At 37.9% G+C, this 24,941-nt stretch overlaps 1 protein-coding gene across 1 annotated transcript; it reads left to right on the top strand.

Moving 5' to 3' along the window:
- The first annotated feature begins 10,939 nt into the window (after positions 1–10,939).
- LOC137782475 (glutamate decarboxylase 1) lies at positions 10,940–23,492 on the top strand. The gene is made up of 17 exons (XM_068571769.1): positions 10,940–11,394; positions 12,257–12,418; positions 14,106–14,168; positions 15,144–15,299; positions 15,569–15,811; positions 15,987–16,077; positions 18,805–18,917; positions 19,316–19,431; positions 19,545–19,624; positions 19,713–19,767; positions 20,150–20,266; positions 20,376–20,440; positions 20,589–20,667; positions 20,794–20,943; positions 21,054–21,161; positions 21,499–21,588; positions 21,774–23,492. The coding sequence occupies exons 2-17, from the start codon at positions 12,343–12,345 to the stop codon at positions 21,945–21,947; spliced, it is 1,776 nt and encodes a 591-aa protein (XP_068427870.1). The 5' UTR covers positions 10,940–11,394; positions 12,257–12,342; the 3' UTR covers positions 21,948–23,492.
- The last annotated feature ends 1,449 nt before the right edge of the window (positions 23,493–24,941 follow it).

Genomic DNA, 24,941 nt, shown 5'->3' with positions numbered 1-24,941 from the left:
AATTCACTGTCTATATCATGTCAATGAAGACAAGTTTTCAACTTGTTGTGATCATTGTCTTCGGTGGAAGATCTCACTCCGCTGTAAATTATATTTAATAGCTTTTGTTGAATGAAAGTGTCCGTTTTTTTGCTCCATATGGGGTGTTTTTAAGCATGCTCTTGAAAAGATCTGCTCTTGTTGATATGACCCAAATACTGTGTGAGAATAAAGATTATAAAGTTTTCCTCAACTCTAAACTCGAATAAGTCATTTGATATCCCTGATGTTGGCGACAATCAGGTGTTATGTGTAAAGCAGTGGATTCAGTATTACCTGGATTAGTGTGCCTTGTGAATTGTAAAACCCAGCTGTTCATTTCCAACTATTTTGTTTAGTAAAATTTAAGTAATTTTAGGACATTGGGGATAAATGTGCTAATAGTTTCAGCTGTTGGTAATAGAAAAAATTGAGTATTTAAACCAAGATAAAACAATACTTATTGTCTAGTCTGAAAATAAAAGTTTTTTTTTAATCCAAACTTTGACCTTCTGCTGTTGTTGTTCAACATTTAACAGAAGCAACGCGATACAGTGAGTCATGACTGTATTTGAAAATCCTCACAGAAATCATTTGAAATGTACATAGCAGTTTAAAAATGTACAGAACAATGTTAAACCGTGAAATATAGCATGCAAGCCTTGAAATTTGGCCGCCAACTGAGTAAAAACTGACATAAAGCGTGAAAGAAATCCATCAACCGTAACCTGAGCGCTTTAAAGGTGCATGCAGATGCTAATATCTTGGAACATAATTTAATTAAACGCTAAACTCAACAAACAACAAATGTACTTTCCAGAGATAAAAATGCCAACAATCCTCAAAAAAAAAAATACAATTTTACACTGAGCTCTTCCGAGAATATCACACATTTTCTTCACAGTTGATGTGAATTGTTCTACCATTAAACTCAACTGTGGGGCATCTCTAATGTGCTAATGAACTCTAATAGATGTGGTATTTGTTCTGTACCTCTATTTTTGCTTTTTACTTTTACCTCTGAGGACTTTGCACTGACACCGTAGGCTGAGATGAGACCTTTTAGCCGAGAAACACTTTTAGCTGTAATATCGCTGGATTCATGTTACACACTGAATGTGCAGCATGTTTAATGTCTCTGACTGAGTCACTCCGAGTTTTAATGGACAGTTAATAACACTCCAGTTTGTTGACCAAACTAGTTGGCAAAGAACTTTCTTTTGTTCAACACAGTGGAGAAATACTTGCATTTATAGAGCAGGTTGCACACTGACTACACACCTACATGAAGTATCATGTAACGTTGACTTGACGACATGGGATTTAAAGTAACCTGCAGGGGACAAAATAACTTGATATCAAACCTTGAGGCAACTTCTTCCATGCAACTATCGGTACAAAAAAGTGGCCAACTTTTCAGTAACTAATAGATCTGATCGATGATACAAACATCCAATTCAGTAACTCGGTTCTTAGAGAGTAGCGTTGCTGCCTGTCAGCAGGGACTCTGTTGGGTTTCTGTCCGTCCTCTGAAGGATCAGTGAAAATGTCACAATGAAGAGAACAACCGCTGCCATTCATTGATGTTTTGAGCTGTTGGTTGTCTGCCTCAACAGCGCCCCCTATTGTAAGTAGACTCAGTGCTTCATCAGAGCAGACATTTATTGGGACAAATATAAGCGACTACCGCATAGATTCATTTGTATTCAGAAAAATACAACTATCTAATTATTTCATACATAATTAAAACGAGAAGTAATACTAGACAACAATCAAATGCAGGTTAGATTTGCAGGGGTTGTTAATGTGTTTACATCAGATCTATTACTTTTTAATGATAATTAAATTAAAAAGACAATGCAGAGTTTTAATCTATAAGTTAATTATACAAAATACAATAAATGCACTTGTAATTTATATGGTCAAAAATGACTGATTGGACTTTCAACTATAGTTTTTGGGCACCATTTGTTATATCGTGCTGAACTGTATTCTATATACTATTTTGTATATACAACCTTGATGTACAAGTGCTGCTAGTAGATGTAAAAGTGAGAGTTGTATCCAGTTTGACCAAATCCCAACAATGGACAATCTTCACAAATATTAGCATGCATTCATCCCAAAAAGAGGAGGCTATAGATATAAAGGAACCCCTACAGTAATATGATGAGATGTGACCATTTGAACTGCAAAGTCTTTATCCTGCAAATTGTATGATCCTATTATAAAATGATGGCTGTGGATGGATATGTTGAATGCAACCGATTGGCTCCACACGAAAGCATTGTTCGTCTCTGATTTGGCTTCATTGTCCAAGATGCAGTTACTTTACTTAAGCATAGGAGGCTATGATGCTTAATTAGGAATAGAAAGGATACTGTATGTCGGGGCTTATAGGTTTATTTATTTTTTTAATTAAAAAGATTTGATAACTGAAAATAATCGCATTACAAATGCCTGTCCATGTATGATTTCAAATTATTTTGTCAAATAGAAAGAAAATTATCATTAATATTATATAATTATTGTAGCTGAAAGGATCATTCCTAATTAGCTTTATCTGTTTGTCATTCCCTTCAGGGTTACAGATGTATAAACTGCATTTTAGATGTGAGCAAATACAAATCAAAGTGTTAAATGTTGAAAATGTCCTCAACTATAATTCCTGTTAGGCATTTTTAACTTGTTTTTAAACACTAATAGTATCCATCCAGCGCCAACACAATGGCCTGTACCATGGGTAGACAATGGTAATACTAATAGTGTTGTACTTTTTCTGTTGGGTTATTTACCCAAACTAAAACTTTCTTTCAATTAAAGGTTAAACCCAACATGGATCAAACAAATACACAGTAAATAACGCGGCCCCGTCCCTGCTCAAAGTAAAGAACTAATAAATAAATCATATAAACATATACACATGCATACATACACTCATATATAAACAATTACATGACAGTTATGTTGTGATAGAACAGTTGCTATGGATGTGAACCATTATGGTCGACGTCAGCTCGTTTCAAACTTATATATCACCGTCTGTAACTGTTTATTATATGTGTATCCTATATATATATATATATATATATATATATATATATATATATATATATATATATATATATATATAGGATACACATATATATATATATGTGCATTTTTAAATGTCACATGCATATCATTTTGTACAATTCATTTATGATGGATTTTGATTAAAGCATGAGCTTGTTGGGTCCAACATTACTCATATCTAGTTTGGTAATGTCAACAAAAATTTGCCATACGGTTTAGAATCTGTGCTATTGACCCAAAGTTGGTCAATCTCTATAGCAACAATTTCTAAACAGATATTCAATACACCATATGGAGAATATTATGAAACAGTCATAAAAGATATGTCTTTATAGCTAACTATTTATAATGTTTATCATTTAAAATATGTACTCATTATATCTATTGATTGAGTATGTGTTTATTTATGAATGTTTTTTTCTCTCTCCCCTTCACAAACACCATCCGCTGATGAAGGCCATTAGATGCGACTTAAAGCATCCGGACCAATAAGTGAACCTTGTGTCAGTTCCTTTTCTATGCAATGTATTTGAACTTTCAGGATTGCTGCATTCTTTCACTTTCATTTCTGGATGTTAACGGCCATTTTTAGGAATCATACAGATGACTTACAGCTTCAAATGTAAAATTGAACAATTGGTTGCAGTCAGGTGAGCTTTGGGGATCAGGTTCAGTCAGCAGAGGGACAAACTCTTTCATCAGACGTGATCCCACTTCACTGTGTCATTGGCTCTGCAGAGGCCGTACAAAATAAAATGACTGCCAAGCAGTGGCATGAATCAAATCCCTGATGTCAACAGCTGCGGAAGATAGTTATGTACTGCCGAGAGAATTTGCTGCTGATGTTACTTTAGTGGAAAAGGTTTGTCTGGACGTTTAGATAAATAATGATGAAATCTGAGTAAAGCTGGCATGTGTGTCAGATTACAGCCACTGAAAGCCACCGAAGTAGTTCAGTAATACATCTTAAGTATTTGAAAAATACCACTAAATTGGTAAGAATCAATGTTAAAGTTAAAAAAACAAACATTCAGAACAAACCTTATTTATGCTTGTTAAGATGTGAAGAGTGGAGGCTCTGATTGGTGCATCGAAATAAGATGAAAACAATCCAAAGAGAGCCCCGCCCACCACGGAAACAAAAACTATATCTGAAAATGATTGTGTTCATGGATCCTGCAGCTCACAATAAGGTGATTAAGAAAAGTGTTTTTCTCGGCCTTCAAGTACAATATGACACTGCTGATGAATAATTGTAATAAGATCATTTACAAAGTTAAGAGTCATGAAACATTAGGGATTTACTTCCAATGTTTTGACTTTTCAGTTGTCATATTGTGGACTTTGATAAAGGAAATGTATTACAACCTAATTCAGTAAATGTGTGTGATATGTGACATAAAGGTGATCAAAACAATCAACCCATTGACCTCTAAGGGCAGTTGGTCGTGCAACAGTGAAACAGAAATAGTGCACAAAAACAAAAGTTAAAATTGCTTCATTGTAACTAGAAATATATAATAATCAAATTAGTAGAAAAAGCTTTTCCTTTCAGAAAATGGCTGAGAAAAGGCCGATGGTATTAGTTGGAATGAGTCTAAAACCATAACAAAAACAGAACCAAACACTTAGTTGATGTTTTATTTCCCATGGTCAATAATTACTTTTAACAAACCTGATGCAGTTCCTTAAATTAACTTGCATGTTTAGTAGAAATATTGTTTCCTTTGAGCCCATAATGAACCGTTTAATCAGGAAACTGTCTCTCTTACAGGCGGGACAAGAGATGTTCAGAACATGGACGAACAAATCTTAAACACAGAATCTTCGAGCTGAAATGACTACGAATCACCACTGGGACTGCATGGGCAGCTTTTAGCAGGAGAGCTCCACTCACTGGTGACTGAGAGCTGTGATGTACAGTATGTTACCTCCTCCATGAACGCATACCCCACTTACTTGCTCGGACCCCACACTTCAAACTCTTCATTTGGATCTCAACTACACACCTGTAGAGTTTTGTCGCTGCATCTTTCACGGCTGTGACACTATCGCGTTGACGAAGCCTGTCAACAGACAGAAATATAAACACCTTGTAAAGTAGTCGCTGCATGAGACGTCTCCACAACTATTATGTGCCATGATGACTCACAGAGACTAACAAGGTGAAAACAACACCAGCCACACATAGTCATGGCTAGTAATGACGTGATTCCATTAATAAGTGCCCCAAAACAACATGTGTTTACCGTTTCAAGTTATATGTATGAATGATCACTAAATGTTTTGGCTTTGATAAACAAACTAGATAACGATAAATCTGAGTGAAGGAAAAAAATTGAATCGGAGAAGTGATTTATAATTTCCATCTTTGCCCTGGACTAAGGAGAGTTATCAGATAGTTTCTTTTAGACAACCCACTCTTTAAAGGGGAATTAATGTGAGAGATTGAAACTCAGCTCTTCTGGGAGTTCACACAGGAGCTTTAATAGTGTCTCGCTGTGAGAAGGTGATGGGAGGTTTTCATGTCTCACAGGAGACCAGTTTAAACTGCACCCAATGGTTCGGACAACACCACAGACTCATTCTGTCAGAGGCAATAAAGCTTGTTTTGTAGCAAGATGACCTCATGCTGAATCCCATCGCACAACAGCAGGAGAATGAACCAGTAAAAAAACTGTTGTTTCTTGGTTCATTTCATTTAGGGCACATGTGTTACTTTACTTTAGAGGTGTCATTGCTTTAAAAGTTCATGGAGACATGAAGATTTATTTTCCATTGTTAAATAATTCCTCTGATTGTAAGTAGCAATTTACATTTACATTTTTACGAGAAAATAAAAGGATTGTACTTTTGCATATTTTAATTGGCTTTTAAGAAGAAAGGGGCTATAGTGTATTTAAACCATGAAAAATTGTTAAATTAGATTCTGACTTTGACATGTTATATCTAGAGATTGTTGTGATAGAGAGAACATGTCATGCCTGTTCTGATTTTAAATGGGGACTCCTGAATGGGAGCTGCATGTTTTATACATCAATGCAACGTGATTTAACTAAAATGTGTCATTTTTTTCATAGCTGGTTTCCATTTCTTTAATGAATAGATAAAGATGTTTAGATGCAGATAAGCATTTCCATCGCTTCACAATATGCTCAACAATACAACGCAGTACAAGTAGCTACTCCCTGCGGACAAGTGTTTTTATCTTGAGCAATCAGGATCCCTTATTTACTGTCCTTGACCCTCTTTGAGCCTAAACCTTGGTCGAATGAAGTGATAACATCCCTGTAGAACATGAAGCTGCATGGAGATTATTCTCTGCATTTTACCCATCCTTAGTAATTAAGGAGCGGTGTGTTGCTGTGAAGCACTGGGGCTTCAGTGTCTTGCTCAAGGACACTTCAACATGCAAACTATGGTGCGAACAGGGATCAAACCAGCTACTTTGTGATATTTGTTTTGCTAAATATTTTTAAACAGATAGAATTTATTTGCATTGTCCTAACAAAGTGATTGCACGTGTTATTAGTTTTTGTCTGATCAAGCAATCTTTCAACTTTATTTATTCTATTATTTGGATGAAGGAGTCACAACAAGTTTGAAAAAAAATATTGTTAGAATTTTGTTGAGTCACACTTCAAAGTGGAGTGTGACAAAAAAAGTTTGAGAACCACTGAGTTAAGATAAGAAAACCCACCTACAAGCAAATCTAATGCTCACTAATAATAGTTTGATTCTTAATAAAAAATATATATACATATTTGTCATATAAATGTTGTGAGTTCAAACGCACACTATTTGAAGTATAAAGTGGCGGGAAATATAAATAAGCAAAGCCCAAGTGCAAAATGATACTTAAGTACCATACTTTAGTAATTGTACTACATTGTATTGCACCACTGCCATCACATTCACTTCACAGTTCTGATCAGTCAGGTTGCAGCTTTCTCTCACCGCTGCCATGTGACATTGTCATGTGACTTGTACAGGAAGTAAGTGTTTAGCATCAATCTGCTTTTCAGCCACAACTGTTCCTGCTTGCATCCTCAGTCCTGTGGTCCCATTGTCTGTATGTATCAGTTTATCTTCATTATACCTATTTTTCTTAAGGTTTAGTGCAAAATATGTTATATTCTGAGTTTGTATTGAAATAAGCTCCTCTGTTTACTGTTTTACTTATCTTCTTTTGTAAACGTAACCTCATTGGGAAACACTTTGTTTGTGTTTATATTTTCAGTTTAACTCTTTAACAATTGTATGAGTTTATAAAAAAAACACCTGTTTGTAAAGTTAGTGAAAGATGGTGAAAGCATATGTTTGGGTAGAGGACACTATTCATGGGAAAAATGACTTTATTATACTTTAAGTAGGTTTAGTGACCTTGACTGTACTAAAATGGGACTATTTATGGGACTATAGACAGTGCTCAACAAATAAAAGTGATATAGTCTGCTATATTTCAAATGTGTTTTAAGTACACTAAGTATATCATGTTTTAAGTCCTTTCTAATTTATTATTAGTTAATTTTGTAAAGATGTTAAGTCTATTTATTTATTTTAATTACAAGACATTACATTTTAAAATGTGTTCAAATTCCCAACCTCTGGCTCAAGTTGCCTCCAAGGGACCATAAAATAAATCTGAGAGGTCATGAGATCATTAATTACGCTGGAACAAAGAAAAAACTAAGCTATTGTCCATAAATTCTGATACATTTTTCAATATTTTAAAACCTTTGGTAATATATAGGAGAGTTTACCTCTAGAACACAAGGGGAAATGTTTGAAACACTTCTGAAACATAACAAGGAGCCTTAACTAGATATATGCAGGGTTACTACACAGAAAAAAAGTAGCAATTAACAGATTGCAGGTTTAACTTTTGGGTGTGATGAACCTGGTTGAAGACTCCACTTTATATTACTTGTAAAAGGGCTAAAGTATGGTGTGATGACCAACCCTAACTTTGAATTAATTTGTAAGTATATATTTTCTAAGCACATAAATGATGATGCCAATAACAGCAAATCATTTAAATCAGACTTCCACACACAGTATATATTAATGTACGACGCTCATCACTGAAAATGATCTCTGATGAACCCTGATGTTGCTTTTTGTAAAGTAAAAATAACAAAGAATGGACTTCATTTTAGAATATTATTGTGTTATATAGTGTTTTATGCTAAAGTTGGGCGGGAATTATAACAAATAAGTGGAATAAAAAAGTGTAATATTTGTCTTTGAAAATGTAGAGTAGAAGTATTGAATTGCATGAAATGAAAATACTCACATGAGTACAAGTACTTGAGTATATGTACTCATTGTAATGTAATGGACTTGCCCTCATGGCCCCAGCTCTTCAAACATTGTGGCTACAGCCCTGAAACTGTCCAACATGTTGACTGCTGATGGAATCACAGCATCACCTGCTTTAACAAGATCAAACATGGTTTTTCACACACTGCAGCGTTAGATAATTGTATCCTTGATACACAGTGCTGAGCTCTGGGTTAAGAGTTGAACGTCACCAGTATACATCTTCTCTCAGCAGGGGTCTGTTGGCTTGAGGCTGAGTTTGAGAATAGTTGTCTGTAGACTGATTGATGAACTATAACTTTCATCAAACTTATAGTTTGTTCAAGTTTTTTCTTTTTCATTTCTTTGGATACGAAACATGGAGACAATAAATACTAAAGAAAACTCTTAGGGCACTCTATTTTTACAAAATGTCCTGTACTTTCATGGACCTAAAATCAAACTCTGACACATTTTGTCATCAAGTCTTCATCAAAGACAAGTGGTTATTTTATAGTGAAACTTTATTTGAGTGATTTATGTATTCAGGGCAAACCCAATAAGTCAAATGTGTGCATGGGTGCTTTTTTAATAGAAGAGTGGACCGAAAAGAGGTGAAGTTTACAAGATGAGGGAGACACCAGTGAGACACCATGTGACAGTTGAGGGAAATTCACATACAGCTGCAGGAAAGAAACAAGAGCAGGACCAGGCAATGTTTATCTTTTCAAGGAGATTTCTTATTTCGTTTTACTGACTCATGTTCAGCTACAATTCAGACATCTATACTTAAACTTTAAGTCAGATTCTGGTTACAGATAGCAGTTAAATTAATCACAAACAAATACAGGAATAGTCTTTCTCACCACTCTCTTTTTCAGTCTCTACATTTGGATGATGCCCCATCTTGTGGACAGTTTCATACAGTCAGTGAACCCCCCCCCCCCACCCCACCCCAGCCCTTCCCTTTTGGTTTTTACATCTTTTGTTGTTGTTTTTTACACCACTCCCTTGCAGCTAAAAAAAACAAAAGACAGAGAAAAACCTTGTGAGTCATTACCACTGCAGGGTGGCCTCTTTATAACGACTTCATGAACGCTATTGGCTGGGGACAGGTACACAATAGATTTGTGACAAGGAAAAATGAATTTGTTGTAAAGAGCATTGATTGTACCCCGAGCTGGACTATGAAACAGGGCCACAAAAACAGGTTCTCTGTCAGTAAGTTTGTGGTTGTTTCATTAAATGCAGATTTGCTGGAACTATTATGATAAGGGCCTTACCGGTTAGGTTCCTTTCTCAATACAATACTTGCATGCATTGTAATTTTTTCATGTGGGAAGACAAAATCTTTATTCTGTGCATAAATGCATTTATAAGTTCAGTTGAGTGCACTGCAGTCTGTTTCAGCCGAATCGAGTGGATATCTTTTAAACTCAGTGTTTTGATTAAGACATTCACTCTTTGTGTTTCAGACAATATACTGGTGATACAAAAGGGATGGAAGGATCTTTTTAAACAGGAGGAACAGTTGCAGCAGTTCATAACTTTTTCAAAGTACATTTGAGCATGTGTATTTCTTTATGATCGATTCAAGAGATGTAAAACTTTCAGGCAGATCCTGCATTTCTACTTGTTCCAGTCTGCTTAAAATCAGTATACAGTATGTATGCATTTGAATGCATTTCATACTGTGCATATTTCCACATTGATTTATCTTTAGTTAAATCACCAAATCCTAACAATTCTGAGGGAGAAAGCAGGAAGTCAAATGGGCCCATGCTGAATTTTGCCCTATACTTTTGGTGAAGTCAGGACAGCAGCCCGCTAGAAGCATGGGCGCAGGCTGAAAAACACTTTATCCTATCCTTATACCTAACACACAGCTGTGTATGCATTTCCTTTCAACAGTAACAATGACAAAATGACCTTTAGTCAGATTCATGATACAAGATAACAGATCTCACAACAGATGGATGATTGCGTGTGATTGGCTTGTCTCTTGTATGTCCACACGTGTCCCAGCGTCCATGTATGATGGTGACGTGTTCCAGATTAATGGGTCGGTTTATAATTAGCTTCATGATGTATATCTGGAGTGGCCCATTTGTGTCTCTGTCCCTGCAGGAGTCATTCTTGGTTTCTCACTGCCACCTTGTGGATTTTTTTTTTTGTCCTTTCAGCGTGTCATGTCGTTTAGTACATCTTCACCGTTCAAAAACCTCCTTGTCTGCACACAAAAAAAGTGGTAAAGGAAGATGTTTATGCCATGTGCATATTCTATATGTAATAACAACTATAGCGTTATTCTTTAAACGTTTTTGGGGGAGGGAGTGAGGGTCGATCTCAGTTCATAATGTCGAGATGGAACGTTCATATTATTGGGGTGCGGGGAATATACAAATAAAAGCAGTTAAATGCGTATTGAGGCACGTGATTGTGTCTTTACGGTTGTCCTCTTGTTTTTTTCCACAAAGAACAAATCCCAGACCCTCTCCCTCTCCCCCTCCCCTCTTCAATCCTGATCCCTCCTCACGTACTGTGTTGCTCATATCATCAAACTTCAAGTCCACGTCCGTGACCAGGATTCAAACCAGAACTATATAGATCCGAGGACAATCAACACGTCCAAAGAAAGTCACACTTAAGGGGCCGAAAGCGGCGCCGTTCAGTGTCAAACCTGCAGACCTGCCTGCAGACGAGTCCGATCCACACATATGCAGCACCGGTGGAGGTTCTTGCAGTGACTCATTCGTGCGCAACGACAATAAACAGACAAGGCTTTGCTTTAAATGTCAGCAAATCAAACCGACCGGCAACAAACGCAAGGTCACCTTGTGTGGGGTCCAACAGGGAACTGAAGCTCGGTCGGTTTTCTTCTTCTCTTCCTTCTTATCGGAGTGTTTCAAAGAGTAACAGCAGCAGTCTCTCCTCCAGGACGGAGGAAATTCACTTTTTTGGGGGTGGACTGCACCTGTTCACCTGGACCACATAATCACGGTATGTGGCTTTATTCATTTGTCTGGTCTCACGAGTCCAAACTAAACTAACTTTAATTGTCATTGGAGATGCTCTAACAGGTGTTTAATAAGGTTTACTCCCCAGAATAATATTATAGTTAAGTGACAGAATCGGCTTACAATTTGTGAATGAATTGCATTAGGTTGCACAGGTTTAATTGTTTATTAATTTAGTATTAGTATACCGGTTGGTGGTTTGGAAAGGGATATGCACGTCGTTTTTTTATTTTTATTTTTGTGGATGACTTAAATCTGCAGCACGATCTGCATATACTCAGCGTGAGTGTGTGGGTCTATGGCTACTGATGACCATATAGGCCATATTATGAATTTGAATAATGGAAAAAAAATATTCTGCTCTGTTGTAGGCTTCTATTTGCATGCTCCTTTGCATATAGCCTTATCTTCAGATATGCAGTAGTGGGTATTTCATCGTCGCCTTGGCTATAACGATGAGTGCTGTACTATTTATTACGAGGATGACAAGCATAAAGCTGTTAGCGATCATCCCTCCTGAGCAAGATCAAGATATGATGCTGAAATAACGTGCTCCTGTTGTTGGCTCAAAGAAGGATTTTTCTTGGCTCAGTGAACTGAACTCATCCTAAAATGTATGATTTTAATGTCGTTGTTGTGCTATCTTTTACCGACTATCTCAACTTGTAAGACATAATGTGCCATTGTTGTCCAGGTCTGTGTCTCCAACTTGAGCATCTCTTCATTGTAAAATAAAATAAAATAAAGTAAAATTAGCGAGAGGTAAATAAAAAATTGTATATTTTGTGACTTTTTACCTCCTTCCTTGCCACTGAGGTTGAGTTACTCTTTATCTTGGTCGATAGGCGATAAAGAAATATTGTTGGGGGCATCAACCAGAAAAAGTGACCAGGCTTTTTGAGGTGAGGACTTTGGCACAGGGTTCGGAGTGATGGCGGCGTCTGCACCCTCCTCCTCTGGCGGGGAACCGGATCCCAACTCGACAAATTTACGACCACCGGGCTCGAGTAGGTCCATCACAGATACAATGCTATTCCACGTGTGCTATTTACTTTGTGGGCAATGCCATTCATCATTCTCATCGAGGGAGAGGAGGAGGGGGGAGGAGGGGAGTTAAGAGAATCCGCTGCCATTTGAGAAGGCTTCCTTCGCCACAAATCATCGCTGCCTTTCATTCACCATACCGACCTCCCGGGATCTGCGTGACAGACGAGTGCTGCTGTCAAAAGCTGCTGTCCTCCACTAACGTTACGCTGGAAGCAATTAGCCTGTGAAACTAGCCCGAGGCTGCGCCACCGGAACATCCTTTTAGAAAGGCTAACAAATAAATCCGTATTTACTAAAACAACAACTTAAAATGATTATTATCATTGTTATTATTGGCATATTATTGGGGGTGGTGTATTAATGCATTCGTGTTTTTCTCTCTATTGGTTGGGCTTCAATGTGCTCTGGCTGAATAAAGTGCTTGCATGTAAAAAATAAAAATTGCCCCTGAAGAGGCTGTTAATTCACCCATATTAAATTGCCCCTAATGGCAACACTTAAGCAGTGTAGCCTTCGAGGAGGGGCACTGTAGCAACCTACATCCAGTCCTTTCTTCATCAGCTGATTGAAAGAAGAAGGAAAAAAGAGCCTGATCCTTCCAATGAATAGAGATCAGGCAATAAATCATGTTTCATAAATGTGCTCCTGACATAAATAAATTATTACTTTTTGAAAATAAAATACCTATATATATATATATATATATATATATATATATATATATATATATATATATATATATATATATATATATATATATATATATATATATATATATACGTGTGTGTGTATTTATTTATGTATTCTGGACAGTGCAAACACAAGCTATGTCTTCATACCAGTTTCTGATTTTAATATCGGAATGGCTTTGCATCGTCAATGGATGAAACGCAGGGATGCGTAATGTTAGGCCTATTGCCCGCAGCTATTGTCTTCAAGCAGCACCTCTGCAAATGTTTGTCAGCACATCTGTTCTTATTGATGTTCTTTTTCATTTTTTTTTTTTTAGTTGTCCCTTTGTTGTCCATCTCATTCCCTCCGACTTGGAGAAAATCATTGTGGAGACTGAATTGAAGTGCTTCCAGTGAGCCGAGCAGGGCAATGATGTATCTAATGATCCAAAGCAAGGGGTTAAATTAGGATGTGGGAATGGGACTGCCCCTCTCCACCCACCTCCCTCCTCCTCCCACTCCCACCCCTCCTCTCCTAAATTGCTGCTTTTGAGGATTTCGTCTGTGCTTCTCATCCAAGGTGCCCCATCCCCTCTCTGGCTGGAAGCCCTTGATAACGCAGTAATTCTCTATCTGTCACTGACCAGCCGGCTCGTGTCTACCGATGCTCGCATTTTACTAGCATCAATTAGAACTTTAGCCTGGCGTGGTTCCAAGCGGCTAATTAATTTGAAGTCCTCGCCATAGGTTATGAACGGTGGCATGCAGTGAAAATAGTCTTATCCAGATCCAGTGGCCCGGGGAGTGCTGCTTCAAGGTTTAAATAATCCCAACACACATCCATGCTGCCTGTTTTTGTTTTAGCATGCGACATCTCTCGACCTCATATGGCTATCCATATATATATTTTCAGCATGAAATTGTTCAAAATAAAAAATGACTGTGAGGCCTTCTAATTTAAAAAAAAATGTTTTAGGCTATGATGCCTGGTGTGGAGTTGCCCATGGATGTACTAGGAAATTGGGAATGAAGATATGTGGTAAGTTACTTCTTTATTTTAAATAAAATTACGCAAAATATATGAATTGTTAGAAAAAGATATTAATAACATCCACAGTGTTTAGTGTTTAGTAGCATGAGGCTATTCATGGCCCAGCATGCTTCACTCAATGCGACTCAATAGAAATAGATTCCTGAACGGACAGGATTTTGAAAAAAACATCTAAAATGATTAATCCTTTAGATTATAAAATGAAACAATACTATTTAAATTATTAAATAAACACCCCACCTAAGAATGGTAATTTAACTGAAATAAAAAATGCAAGTTGTATAAAGTTTTTAAAAAAATCATCAATTGAGTTGAAGCTGATGAAATTCAAGAGGAACATTATGCAGAATGGATTTCCCGATTTCCACTTTGAGCGTCTATTTTAGTCTCATAGCACACCAACCAAGGGCGGACTGACATCCACCATGATGGCGAATGTCATGCACTGGTGCGCACTACAATTTTCGGGCATTTTTGACCGACACGTTCTACTGGTTTCATTATGGCCATTTAATTACACAGGACCGTATAAAGCTTCAAAATACAATGAGGGGTGTGGGGGGGGGGGGGGGTGCAAACGTGTTGGATTAACATTAGGGGAAATGGTTAAATGTCATGTTTAAGGTATAGAGTTACACACTTTTCATATTTATACCACTATAACGAGAGAGAGAGAGAGAGAGAGAGAGAGAGAGAGAGAGAGAGAGAGAGAGAGAGAGAGAGAGAGAGAGAGAGAGAGAAAGAGAGAGAGAGAGAGAGAGAGAGAGAGAGAGAGAGAGAGAGAGAGAGAGAGAGAGAGAGAGAGAGAGATCCCCGGACAAAGACAAAGAAGAGATAAAAGTCAGAAATGGGAGAGCAGCATTATTAGTGTGTTATTGGGCCTGTTGGAGTCCAAAAGCTTCCGTTTTCACAATGGGCAGTGTAATCACCCTGCGGACTCCTCACCTTCTTGTAATCGTTTAGGGTTTTTGCAGAAGAACAACAGTTTGGAGGAGAGGAGCCGGTTCGTGAGTTCCTTGAAGGAGCGCGCAGCCAAGAACCTGCTGTCCTGCGACAACACCGGAGGAGAGGCGCATTACAGGCGCACGGAGACCGACTTCTCCAACCTGTTCGCCAGAGGTAGACTGAGAGGAATTAAAAAGTGAAACAGGGAAAGTAAATAATATGCTGATGTATATTATATTACTAATGCCAAAATAATTATCCAGCCATAATGGATCTGCATTTGTTAAATTAATTCCTCCTTTAACCCGGATGTGCACACAATACATGGAATTGAAAGTAGTTGTCAACTTGCTGACAAAGCCAGAGATCACATAAAGGTCAACAGTGGTGAAAAGGACCTGCAATCTTTAGATTCTGGTTAACCAGAAGAGATTATTTTGTAGATCTGCTGCCGGCCAAAAATGGAGACGAGCCGACCATGCAGTTCTTGCTGGAGGTTGTGGAAATCCTCACCAACTACGTGCGGAAGACCTTTGACAGATCCACCAAGGTCCTGGACTTCCACCACCCCCACCAGTTGCTGGAGGGCATGGAGGGCTTCAACCTGGAGCTCTCTGACCAACCCGAGTCTCTGGAGCAGATCCTGGTGGACTGCAGGGACACCTTGAAGTATGGAGTGAGAACAGGTGAGAACAACGAGGCCTGAAGGCGTGCAGCGAGGCCTGCAGTAATCAATAACTCTCATTAGCTTACATGCCAGGGTAATGATTACAGATAAGCCATTTTCTTTCACTCATTCTCAGACGACTACTTGTTTTCAGGGTATTATGTTGCTTTGTTGTCTCTTTTTTTCAATCGCAGGTCACCCCAGGTTCTTTAACCAGCTGTCCACTGGTTTAGACATTGTCGGGTTGGCAGGAGAGTGGCTCACCTCCACAGCCAACACTAATATGTAAGTATACTATGAGGTGTCATACGTTGTTTTTTTTAAAGATAATGTTTGCCTCATAAGAAGTCATGCAGATAATATTTGAGATACAAGCAATAACAATTAAATCAATTTTGGAAATTATTCTTTGGAAGTTATCATAATTTTCCTTTTATTCGAAAGCTTTGTTCTTATTATATTCAAATAGCCCACGTAGAAGAGATACTTTTAGTTTGAGGAATAAGTGAAGTGACATACAGTAATTACTGTCACTGTCTAAAGAGTACTGCGCTGGCTCTAGTAGACTGTACATCAAGTAGGGAAATAAAAAGTTACCCCTCCATTGTTTTGTGAATGCTTGCCTGTGCTAAGGCTATATGGTCACATAATTCACCCCTGCAGGCAAACTAAATTGGATATTGATTTGCATTCACAGTTTACATGGCATCTTTGTTTCGTCTAGTTCTTGTGACATAACAATGCCGGGGGACATTCTGTGCAGAGTATGGACAGCCATCAGTGGGACTCAGGGATGAGTTTTGCCATTGCAACAGGAAACTATCTAGTTTTTTATGACTCTGTGTCAGACAGGTGTTGATGCATCTCTGTTCTCATTCTCTGTATTGTCTTGCATTTGTTTGTATAATTGTAATTGTGTACTTTATAAACTGGTAGCTATATGATGATTAACTTTGCTAAGAAGACTTGATCCAAACTCTGGGACATCCGGGTGATAGTGGTCCAAGATGCAAACTACACGTCCCATAAGGTTGGGTTCTAGTCAGGGTCACATTTCCCACTCAGGGAACATTTTGATTATTAATCACATAACAATACAGCTAAGAATATTACTTAAATGAAGATGAGTGTAAATGGATTGAAGACTTTGTTAAACAATTTCAGTTCCACTTTTATTTATGTGCTCTTTAAACCGGCTTTATATGTTGTAACAAATTACTTTAGTCATGGTTAATACATCATTTATTAATGGTTTTAAGATCAGTTATAAGTCATTATAAGAACATATTGTCTCGTTATAAAACATCTTCTTTCTCTGACTGCATGGCAACTTCCCATCAAAAGACATTCATCAACAACGTATTCAGCATATATTAATGGTTTACTAATATTTAACCAAAATATTACCAGATAGATAGATAGATAAATACTTTATTGATCCCCAAAGGGAAATTCAAGATAGAAAGGTTAAGTACCTGAAAGAGTTTGTATTCATTGTTGTGTCATAATAATGGCTTATAATTGATCTATACAGCTCTTTATAAGCTATTTTATAAAAGGGCGTCTTATTAGAAAGTAGTACCCTAATTTGTCATTTTCATCAGTACACAATGTTAAAATTTCTGTAGAACAAAGATTATGAGAGTGTAATAATGATGGAGTTTAAACCTTTATTGTTCCCTTTTGCTCGTTCAGCCACCATCTATCCTTAAAAAAAGCACTCTCAAAAGCTCAAACAAGTAATATCTAAAAAGAGGTGAAATTGTATTTTAAACTTTTTTATATTATTTATTTCATTCTCTAATTTCCCAAAAGGACTCACCATTTGAACACATACAAATAAAGCCCAGGGCCAAAAAGACAATCCACTTGTCAGCATTTATTGTCAGCGTCTCGTATGTTATTGGCGACATCGCCAAGAATGACTCAAACCCGAGGATGGAGGTTGCTTACATACTTGTAATTTAGCATTATTAATTACTATATCAACCCTAATTACCCCTGGCAGATATTGACTGACACTAATAGACTGACAATCACATCCAGGTCTTACATAATCAGAATGACTGAGCAAAGTCTGCATGAATGAATGTGATGAAATTAATGTGCGACATCTGCGAAGTGGCATCTGACTTGTTTATTTCTTTCCCTCTCCATATTACTGTGGTTGCATACTGAAGATGCTGTAGGGCACAATGCGACATGCTGCAATGTTCCACTGATTAATTTATTTTCTTTGCATGAATAGACAGATACTTATAGAATATTGGTCAGGAGAAGATGGATGAGCCTTCCTGTGCTGTAATTCCAAGTCGACTGTGCGCTTCTCTAAGGCAAAGGTGGTTCAATGTACTTTGATAAGACTGGAACTAATTGTATACTTGGGAGGTTAAAACATGGAAAGCCCTCCTGGATGACACATTTAAAGGCACTTTAAACATCTTTTTTGTGATTGTAACAGAAAACCATTCTTATTATTTAACCAATATTTGTGTAAATTGTTCACCCATTAAAGATGCATTGTTCATATTTAGAATATTCTCATTGGGCTAACATCGCCAATTTTCTGAAACAAAAACACGCCCCTGATGCTGTATCAATGAGCCTGAGACTGTGTGGCATTTGCTCGGTCATTTCCCTGCTGCAAAAGGCCATTACTATAACAACAAGATGGTGCTGTCACTGAAGTGTGACTGTGTACACTATACTGTATCTGTTCCATTGCTGTTGAGGGAGCAGCATGCTCAGTCACCATGCTGTACAATTAGAGTACACAAATGCATTTGGTTGAATATTAGTGCATTTCATTTTGATCCTATCAGTCTCTCCTGCAGCCTGTCGATGATATATCATTTTACTTGAATGAAACAGCAGAGAGAAAACTGTAGTATTTATATATTTCTGTTTAATGAATACACAACAAAAACATTTTTAGAGATAACATTATAATGTATGTTCAATCAGGCTTTTATCGCATACTAAAATATGTGTTTGTTTTTTGGTTGCTTCAAGGTTCACCTATGAGATCGCCCCTGTCTTTGTGCTCATGGAGCAGCTCACACTGAAAAAGATGAGAGAGATAATCGGCTGGCCTGATGGAGAGGGAGATGGGATATTTTCTCCAGGTCAGAGCCGAACCAGTAACTCCGTAACTCTGAGACCTCATGCAAACATGTTAGACTCAAGACCTATTTGCAAGTATTCAAAAATGTTGAAAGTGTTGACATCAAAATATAATGCTGTACTCCTTATACAGAACAGTCATTTTAGAAGTTTATATTAAAGCTAAACTATTGATGCATTAATGTGCAAGCAGCTCTGACATGTTGCAGACTGTAAAGGTGGAGATACTTTTAACCACCTTATGTACTGTATGCTATTAGTGAGTCACTCTATAATGATGCATAGCATTATCTGTTTATTACATTTCGTGCAAATTACCTTAAAATAGAATACTAAGTATCAAGTGTCTCAAATGTGTACTTATACCATACTTACTTTGTACCACTGTTGGTCTCTACAGGAGGAGCAATTTCCAACATGTACAGTGTAATGATTGCCAGATACAAGTTCTTCCCTGAAGTGAAGACCAAAGGCATGGCAGCTGCTCCCAGACTGGTCCTCTTCACCTCAGAGCATGTCAGTCTCCTCTATCTTTGTATTACTTTACTTTTATCTCAAAGGTTGGCAATCAGTATCTTGAGTGTTAAAGCCAGTCTGAATTATGACTGATCCAACTTCTGTTCTTGTAGAGCCACTATTCCATCAAGAAAGCCAGTGCGGCTCTGGGCTTTGGGACTGAGAACCTGATCCTTTTGAGCACAGATAAGAGGTTAGTTTCATATACTGAACCCACATGCTGATCACTAAGGGAATAGATCAAATATCTGGATGTTGTATGTCTTTTTCTCCTTTTCTAGAGGGAGAGTCATTCCTGCTGATTTGGAAGCCAAAGTAATAGAGGCCAAGCAAAAGGTGAACGTCAGCAACAGTAACTCAGACAACGTCCGCTCTTACTTGTTTATTTGCTCCTATCAGAGACGGGTACAATGAGAAACACCTCTCCGGGCGTTTCCTTGTGCCAGAGAAGCCAAGTTATTTCAGTAAGGTTGTTGTTTCTTTCTGCTGACATGTGATGCTGCCTGGGTCTACAGTACCACTCCTGGAACTAATTTCTCTAAGGCAGTGTGATGTCCAGACTATAGAAACTGGAAAGCAGCAGGTGCAGGAGTATTAACAGAAAAATGTGTTTTAGTCAATCTCTTCGACGTCAGCCATCAGAGGACAGAATTACCATACCAACTTGAATTCAGCCCAGAATTATAACTGATGTCTTTTTGGTGTTTTTGATGTCCAGGGGTATGTTCCAATGTTTGTGAATGCCACCGCGGGTACCACCGTCTATGGAGCCTTTGATCCCATCCATGAAATTGCAGACATCTGTGAAAAGTACAACATGTGGCTTCATGTGGACGTAAGGCAATATGGACGATCATACGAAAACATAATATTAGCTTTATGTATTCGCAACTGTAATAGATATTAGCGTCCTTACTGTCCTAAACGTGTTGTGTCCCGGTCAGGGTGCATGGGGAGGAGGCCTGCTGATGTCCAGGAAGCACAGACACAAGCTGAATGGAGTGGAGAGGTAAAAGAGTGGAAAACATGAGCATATCAATGACGAACAATGTAGTTGGGAAAACATCCCAATTTGGACACACACACACACACACACACAAACACACGCGCGCACACACACACACAGAACTATGTTTACTGTTTCTATATCCGTGCAGAGCCAACTCAGTCACCTGGAACCCTCACAAAATGATGGGAGTGCCGCTGCAGTGCTCTGCCGTTCTGGTCAGAGAGTGGGTGAGACTGTGTTTTTCACTTGCTTGCTGCTCACACATTTCTGCACCAGCAGGAGAACAGAACTGTTTTCTGCCGGTGGTCGGTAACCTTACTCTTTCTTTCCCCACGTCAATGTGTCCATTACAGGGATTATTACAGGGCTGCAACTCCATGTGTGCTGGTTACCTCTTCCAGACAGATAAACAGTATGATGTTACATACGACACGGGCGACAAGGCCATTCAGTGTGGACGCCATGTCGACATCTTCAAATTCTGGCTCATGTGGAAGGCAAAGGTGTGCATTTCATCAGTTGTTTTCTTGCTGAGCCTTGACCAAGCCAGCTGTCAGATCCAGAATGTGATGGTAACGATCCTTTTTCTTTCTTTTCTTGCTCGATCTAAAAGGGAACAGTAGGATTTGAGCAGCATATTGACAGGTGCCTGGATCTGTCAGCGCACCTCTACAATAAAGTCAAAAACAGAGAGGGCTTCGAGATGGTATTCGACGGAGAGGTGAGATCATTATTCCACTAAACAGCAAATCTTTTTTAATTGAACGCTAAAGTATTCACTATACTAATTTGTCAGATTCATATAAATCTGAATTGTTGCATACTGATCAGCAAGAAAAACTGTCTATATTATATTAACTATCTGGGCTTTTCTGCTTTACAAAACACCTGCTTTTGATTTGTGATAAACAACTGCAACAGTATATTTCATATCTTAACTCGCTTCAAGATTGATTGGACCGTTTTGCATCGCTGACAAGTTGAAGAGCAGCAGAAATTACAGAAGGCCTTTTTTATCGGCGCTCGTTACAAATGTTGTTCCTATTTTCTCTTATCAGCCGCAGCACACTAATGTGTGTTTCTGGTATATTCCGCCGAGTGTGCGCGGCTTGCCTGATGGGGACGAGAGGCGGGAGAGGTTGCACAAGGTAACAACTCATCTATCATTTTTAAGGAAACATTTCAAGTTCCTTTGCCTCATAAGAATGAGTTATATAGTGTCTACACTGTTTGAATTAGGGATTCACACAGCAAAATCATGGACACATTCTGTATGCATACGCTTGTGCTTTGTGATTTTTGGATGTTAACGGTGTATGTTTTCCCACAACAGGTGGCTCCAAAGATCAAGGCTTTGATGATGGAGTCTGGGACTACGATGGTGGGTTACCAGCCACAAGGAAACAAGGTCAACTTCTTCCGCATGGTCATCTCAAACCCCGCTGCTACCAGGTCAGACATCGACTTCCTGATCGAAGAGATTGAGCGACTGGGGCACGACTTGTAAGAGCAACACTTAAAAACCACTATCCCCAAACATGTTCGACTCTGTAGAGCCTTGAGCTTGGCTTCATGTCCCTTTTGCCTCATAAAGACGTTGAATTTTGCTTACCGATTTTCTCTGGCAATGCACAAGAAATATTATGCCGCGTGTGTCTCTTCTCTGTCTCTTCTGTCTTTATTCGCAATGACTCATATTTAAAACATCTGCACACAAGGTTATCTGAGTAATAAAGGCATATCTGTGAGAAAATCACAAAAACTCACTGGTATTCTTGCTAAACCATATTAACTTAAAAAATGAACAAATAATAATAGTGATGACATGAGATGTAAACTGGTTACTTTCTTATGTAAATGTGGAATAGCAAGAATATCTGAGCACTTGAATTATTCTTTCTTAAGCGGCTTTAAAAGAAGTTATTTTACTGTTATAGGTATACATAGGTCAGTAAAAACAGAATGAGATCAAAATATTTTTCCACAAGTATCAGAGCACAATGTAGGGAACCTTATAGCATTATGTATGTACTGACTGTTGGTGCTCCATGTCGTCTGTGTAATGATCAAGCCAGATGCACCGCCACATTGTACCCTGTCTGTTATTTCCTTTTGATATTACATGGGTGGAAATATATAACACAGTCATTGTACTTGATTGCTGTGTTTTTAGAGATTTTTGTGTAGATTGTGTATAGTATTGTTACATTGCCGTTGTGCCAAATGTGTCCTAGTTTTACAGTGAGAAAATCCTATATCTGAGTCGACCATACAGTATGTAATAGATGAATCACTTTATTTATATTCAGAGGTAATAATTGTGGATAGGTCACCTGCTGTTCGTTTCCAGTTGTAACGTATGCTTTCTATTGGGAAACCCTGCTGTACGATATCACAATGGTTTGAACAACATTTCATTATTTTAATGTATTTGTGAACCAAAGAAGGGTTGAGTTACATTAATGAACATCTCTTTATTCTCCCTTATGAATGATAGATGTTTATATGAGAAAACTCAACGTACCGCCCTTAACTTTAGTGCAATCTATGTTTGTGTAACTGTGCAACGTCATTGTGATTCACCGACTAAACATCGTCCAGACACTTTGCTATATGTGGGAGGAAGCATGACTGGATTTGTGGCCGCTTCTGCCGGTGCTTTGTTCATGATAGAAAGCACAATGCTAAATCATAATCATGGGGCATCTTTTATTCTTCAGACATAATGATTGTCTGTATTATGAACTGTTAAGTGGAGGAAAAAGTAATATATGCCACATTTTGTTTGTCTTAACATGCTCATTATAGTAATTTGTTTATGTTGAGAATAACAATGTGAGAAACTGGGATTATTTATCATAAAGAATTTAGCTTGAACAATGAAATACAGAGTTTGCTGCTGTAATATGATTTATTGAACAATTGTACATTCCTGAATTAGTGGGATGAAATATCCCTTGTTGAATTCAATGTAGGCACTTTAACTTCATGCCATTATTTGCAAAGTATTATTGTTGTATCCACAGCACTAATAAAGACATGAGCTATATAACGTCTGTTTTTTGCAGTTTGTAAAAGGAAAAATATATATGTATGCCGAACCACCTTAAACGTACGTGTAAAATTGACATTACTCTTACTTACACAGCCATAAAAGCCACAAACTGGGCTTGTTAAAATGAGCGTGAAGCATTGTTGTTACTGTTTAGAATCTATGTTTTACATATTATATAGACAATGCACAAGCATATATATATATATGATGTTTCTTTGCCAGAATGTAATTTATAAACAAATAAATGTATGATATCCTCCATGGTGTTATTTTGGGGTCATTAGAGGACACATAGGTTAGAATAAATTAAAGCTAAATACATTATCTGGGATTTAGGACGCAACTTTCATCAGAAGTCATGAATTATTAAAGTGATAAAACAATCCTGTATGTTTTATATGTATTGTTTTACTGTATGAGCTGTCCAAGACAACAATAACAACATTGGAGTTAAAAGTATCATCAGTTGCTGCAAAAGACAGGTTGGGTGCAAGGAAGCTGTCCTGGTATCCAACCTCCAAACAAATATTTGCAAATAATGTTTAATATATGGAGAAAAAAACACAACATGGTAAATCAATCTTGGCCTGATCTTGTTTGTATAAAAGTGGGAGACAAGTTAGTGTAAATGTGCATATTTTCCTTTTTTCTCAACTCACCTGAATGTCAGCCACTGGTCAGATTAATAACCCTGGAGAAATCTTTTATTGGCTGATCATCTCACAGCTGAGATTTCACGAGCACCCCCTGCCAATTCCCTCACTCCTCTCATTACTCACACTTTTAAGATATTTATCATAAAACCCATTAGACTGTGCTCTCTTCACATTTTTTTTTTCGGAGGCACCTATTTCAAGGTGCTGCCTGGCTGCGTTTTATTTCGCCACAGCAGTAGAGGGACTGGCTGTTTCCCTGGCTCTCCTCCCATCCTCCACCACAGCAGACGCTGCTTCTTTGTTTCACGCTTCAGTGCAGCGATCATTACAGAGCCGGAGTCACTGGCTGCTGTGTAAAGTTACAGGCAACAGAGGATTAAAGGGATAACTATTTATATAATGGGGTAATATAGATATTAACCCCTGACGTATTCCCTCATCTAAAGGAAGAATGTTTTTGGTTTTGCCATTGATATGTGCCGGAGGGTAACGCCACAGCTAATTTGGAAGCAGGTGTTGGAGAATCTTGAATTGAATGCAAATTCAACTTTGTCTATAGCTTCTGTAGTTTGTCAAAGTTTAGTAACTCTTCCAGGAATGGCCACTCAAAGTATGTCAGTATACAAATATCAGTCAGTCTATTCGGTAAAATGCAACATAATAGTAAATCAAGATTGAAAAGAAGTGGTTTTTATAGACATATACATTACTTTAAGAGGTTCATCACAATAATCAAAAATCAGTATCTTCATCAATTGGAATTACAAGCATAATTAAACTTTGATCAAAA

Source organism: Clinocottus analis, unplaced genomic scaffold (genome assembly GCF_023055335.1).
Source record: "Clinocottus analis isolate CAN_PGR_092001 unplaced genomic scaffold, fCliAna1.0.p SCAF_12, whole genome shotgun sequence".
In the NCBI taxonomy this organism is placed as follows: Eukaryota; Metazoa; Chordata; class Actinopteri; order Perciformes; family Cottidae; genus Clinocottus; species Clinocottus analis.
This window is presented reverse-complemented; position numbering and strand designations above follow the sequence as displayed.

What these genes read in the sequence shown, in the direction of transcription:
- LOC137782475 (XM_068571769.1), top strand. Translation starts at nt 12,343, where the DNA reads ATGGCGGCGTCTGCACCCTCCTCCTCTGGCGGGGAACCGGATCCCAAC. An exon ending in ACATGTGGCTTCATGTGGAC is followed by an intron (nt 20,267 to 20,375) that starts GTAAGGCAATAT and finishes TGTCCCGGTCAG; the next exon opens with GGTGCATGGGGAGGAGGCCT. An exon ending in CCGTTCTGGTCAGAGAGTGG is followed by an intron (nt 20,668 to 20,793) that starts GTGAGACTGTGT and finishes TGTCCATTACAG; the next exon opens with GGATTATTACAGGGCTGCAA.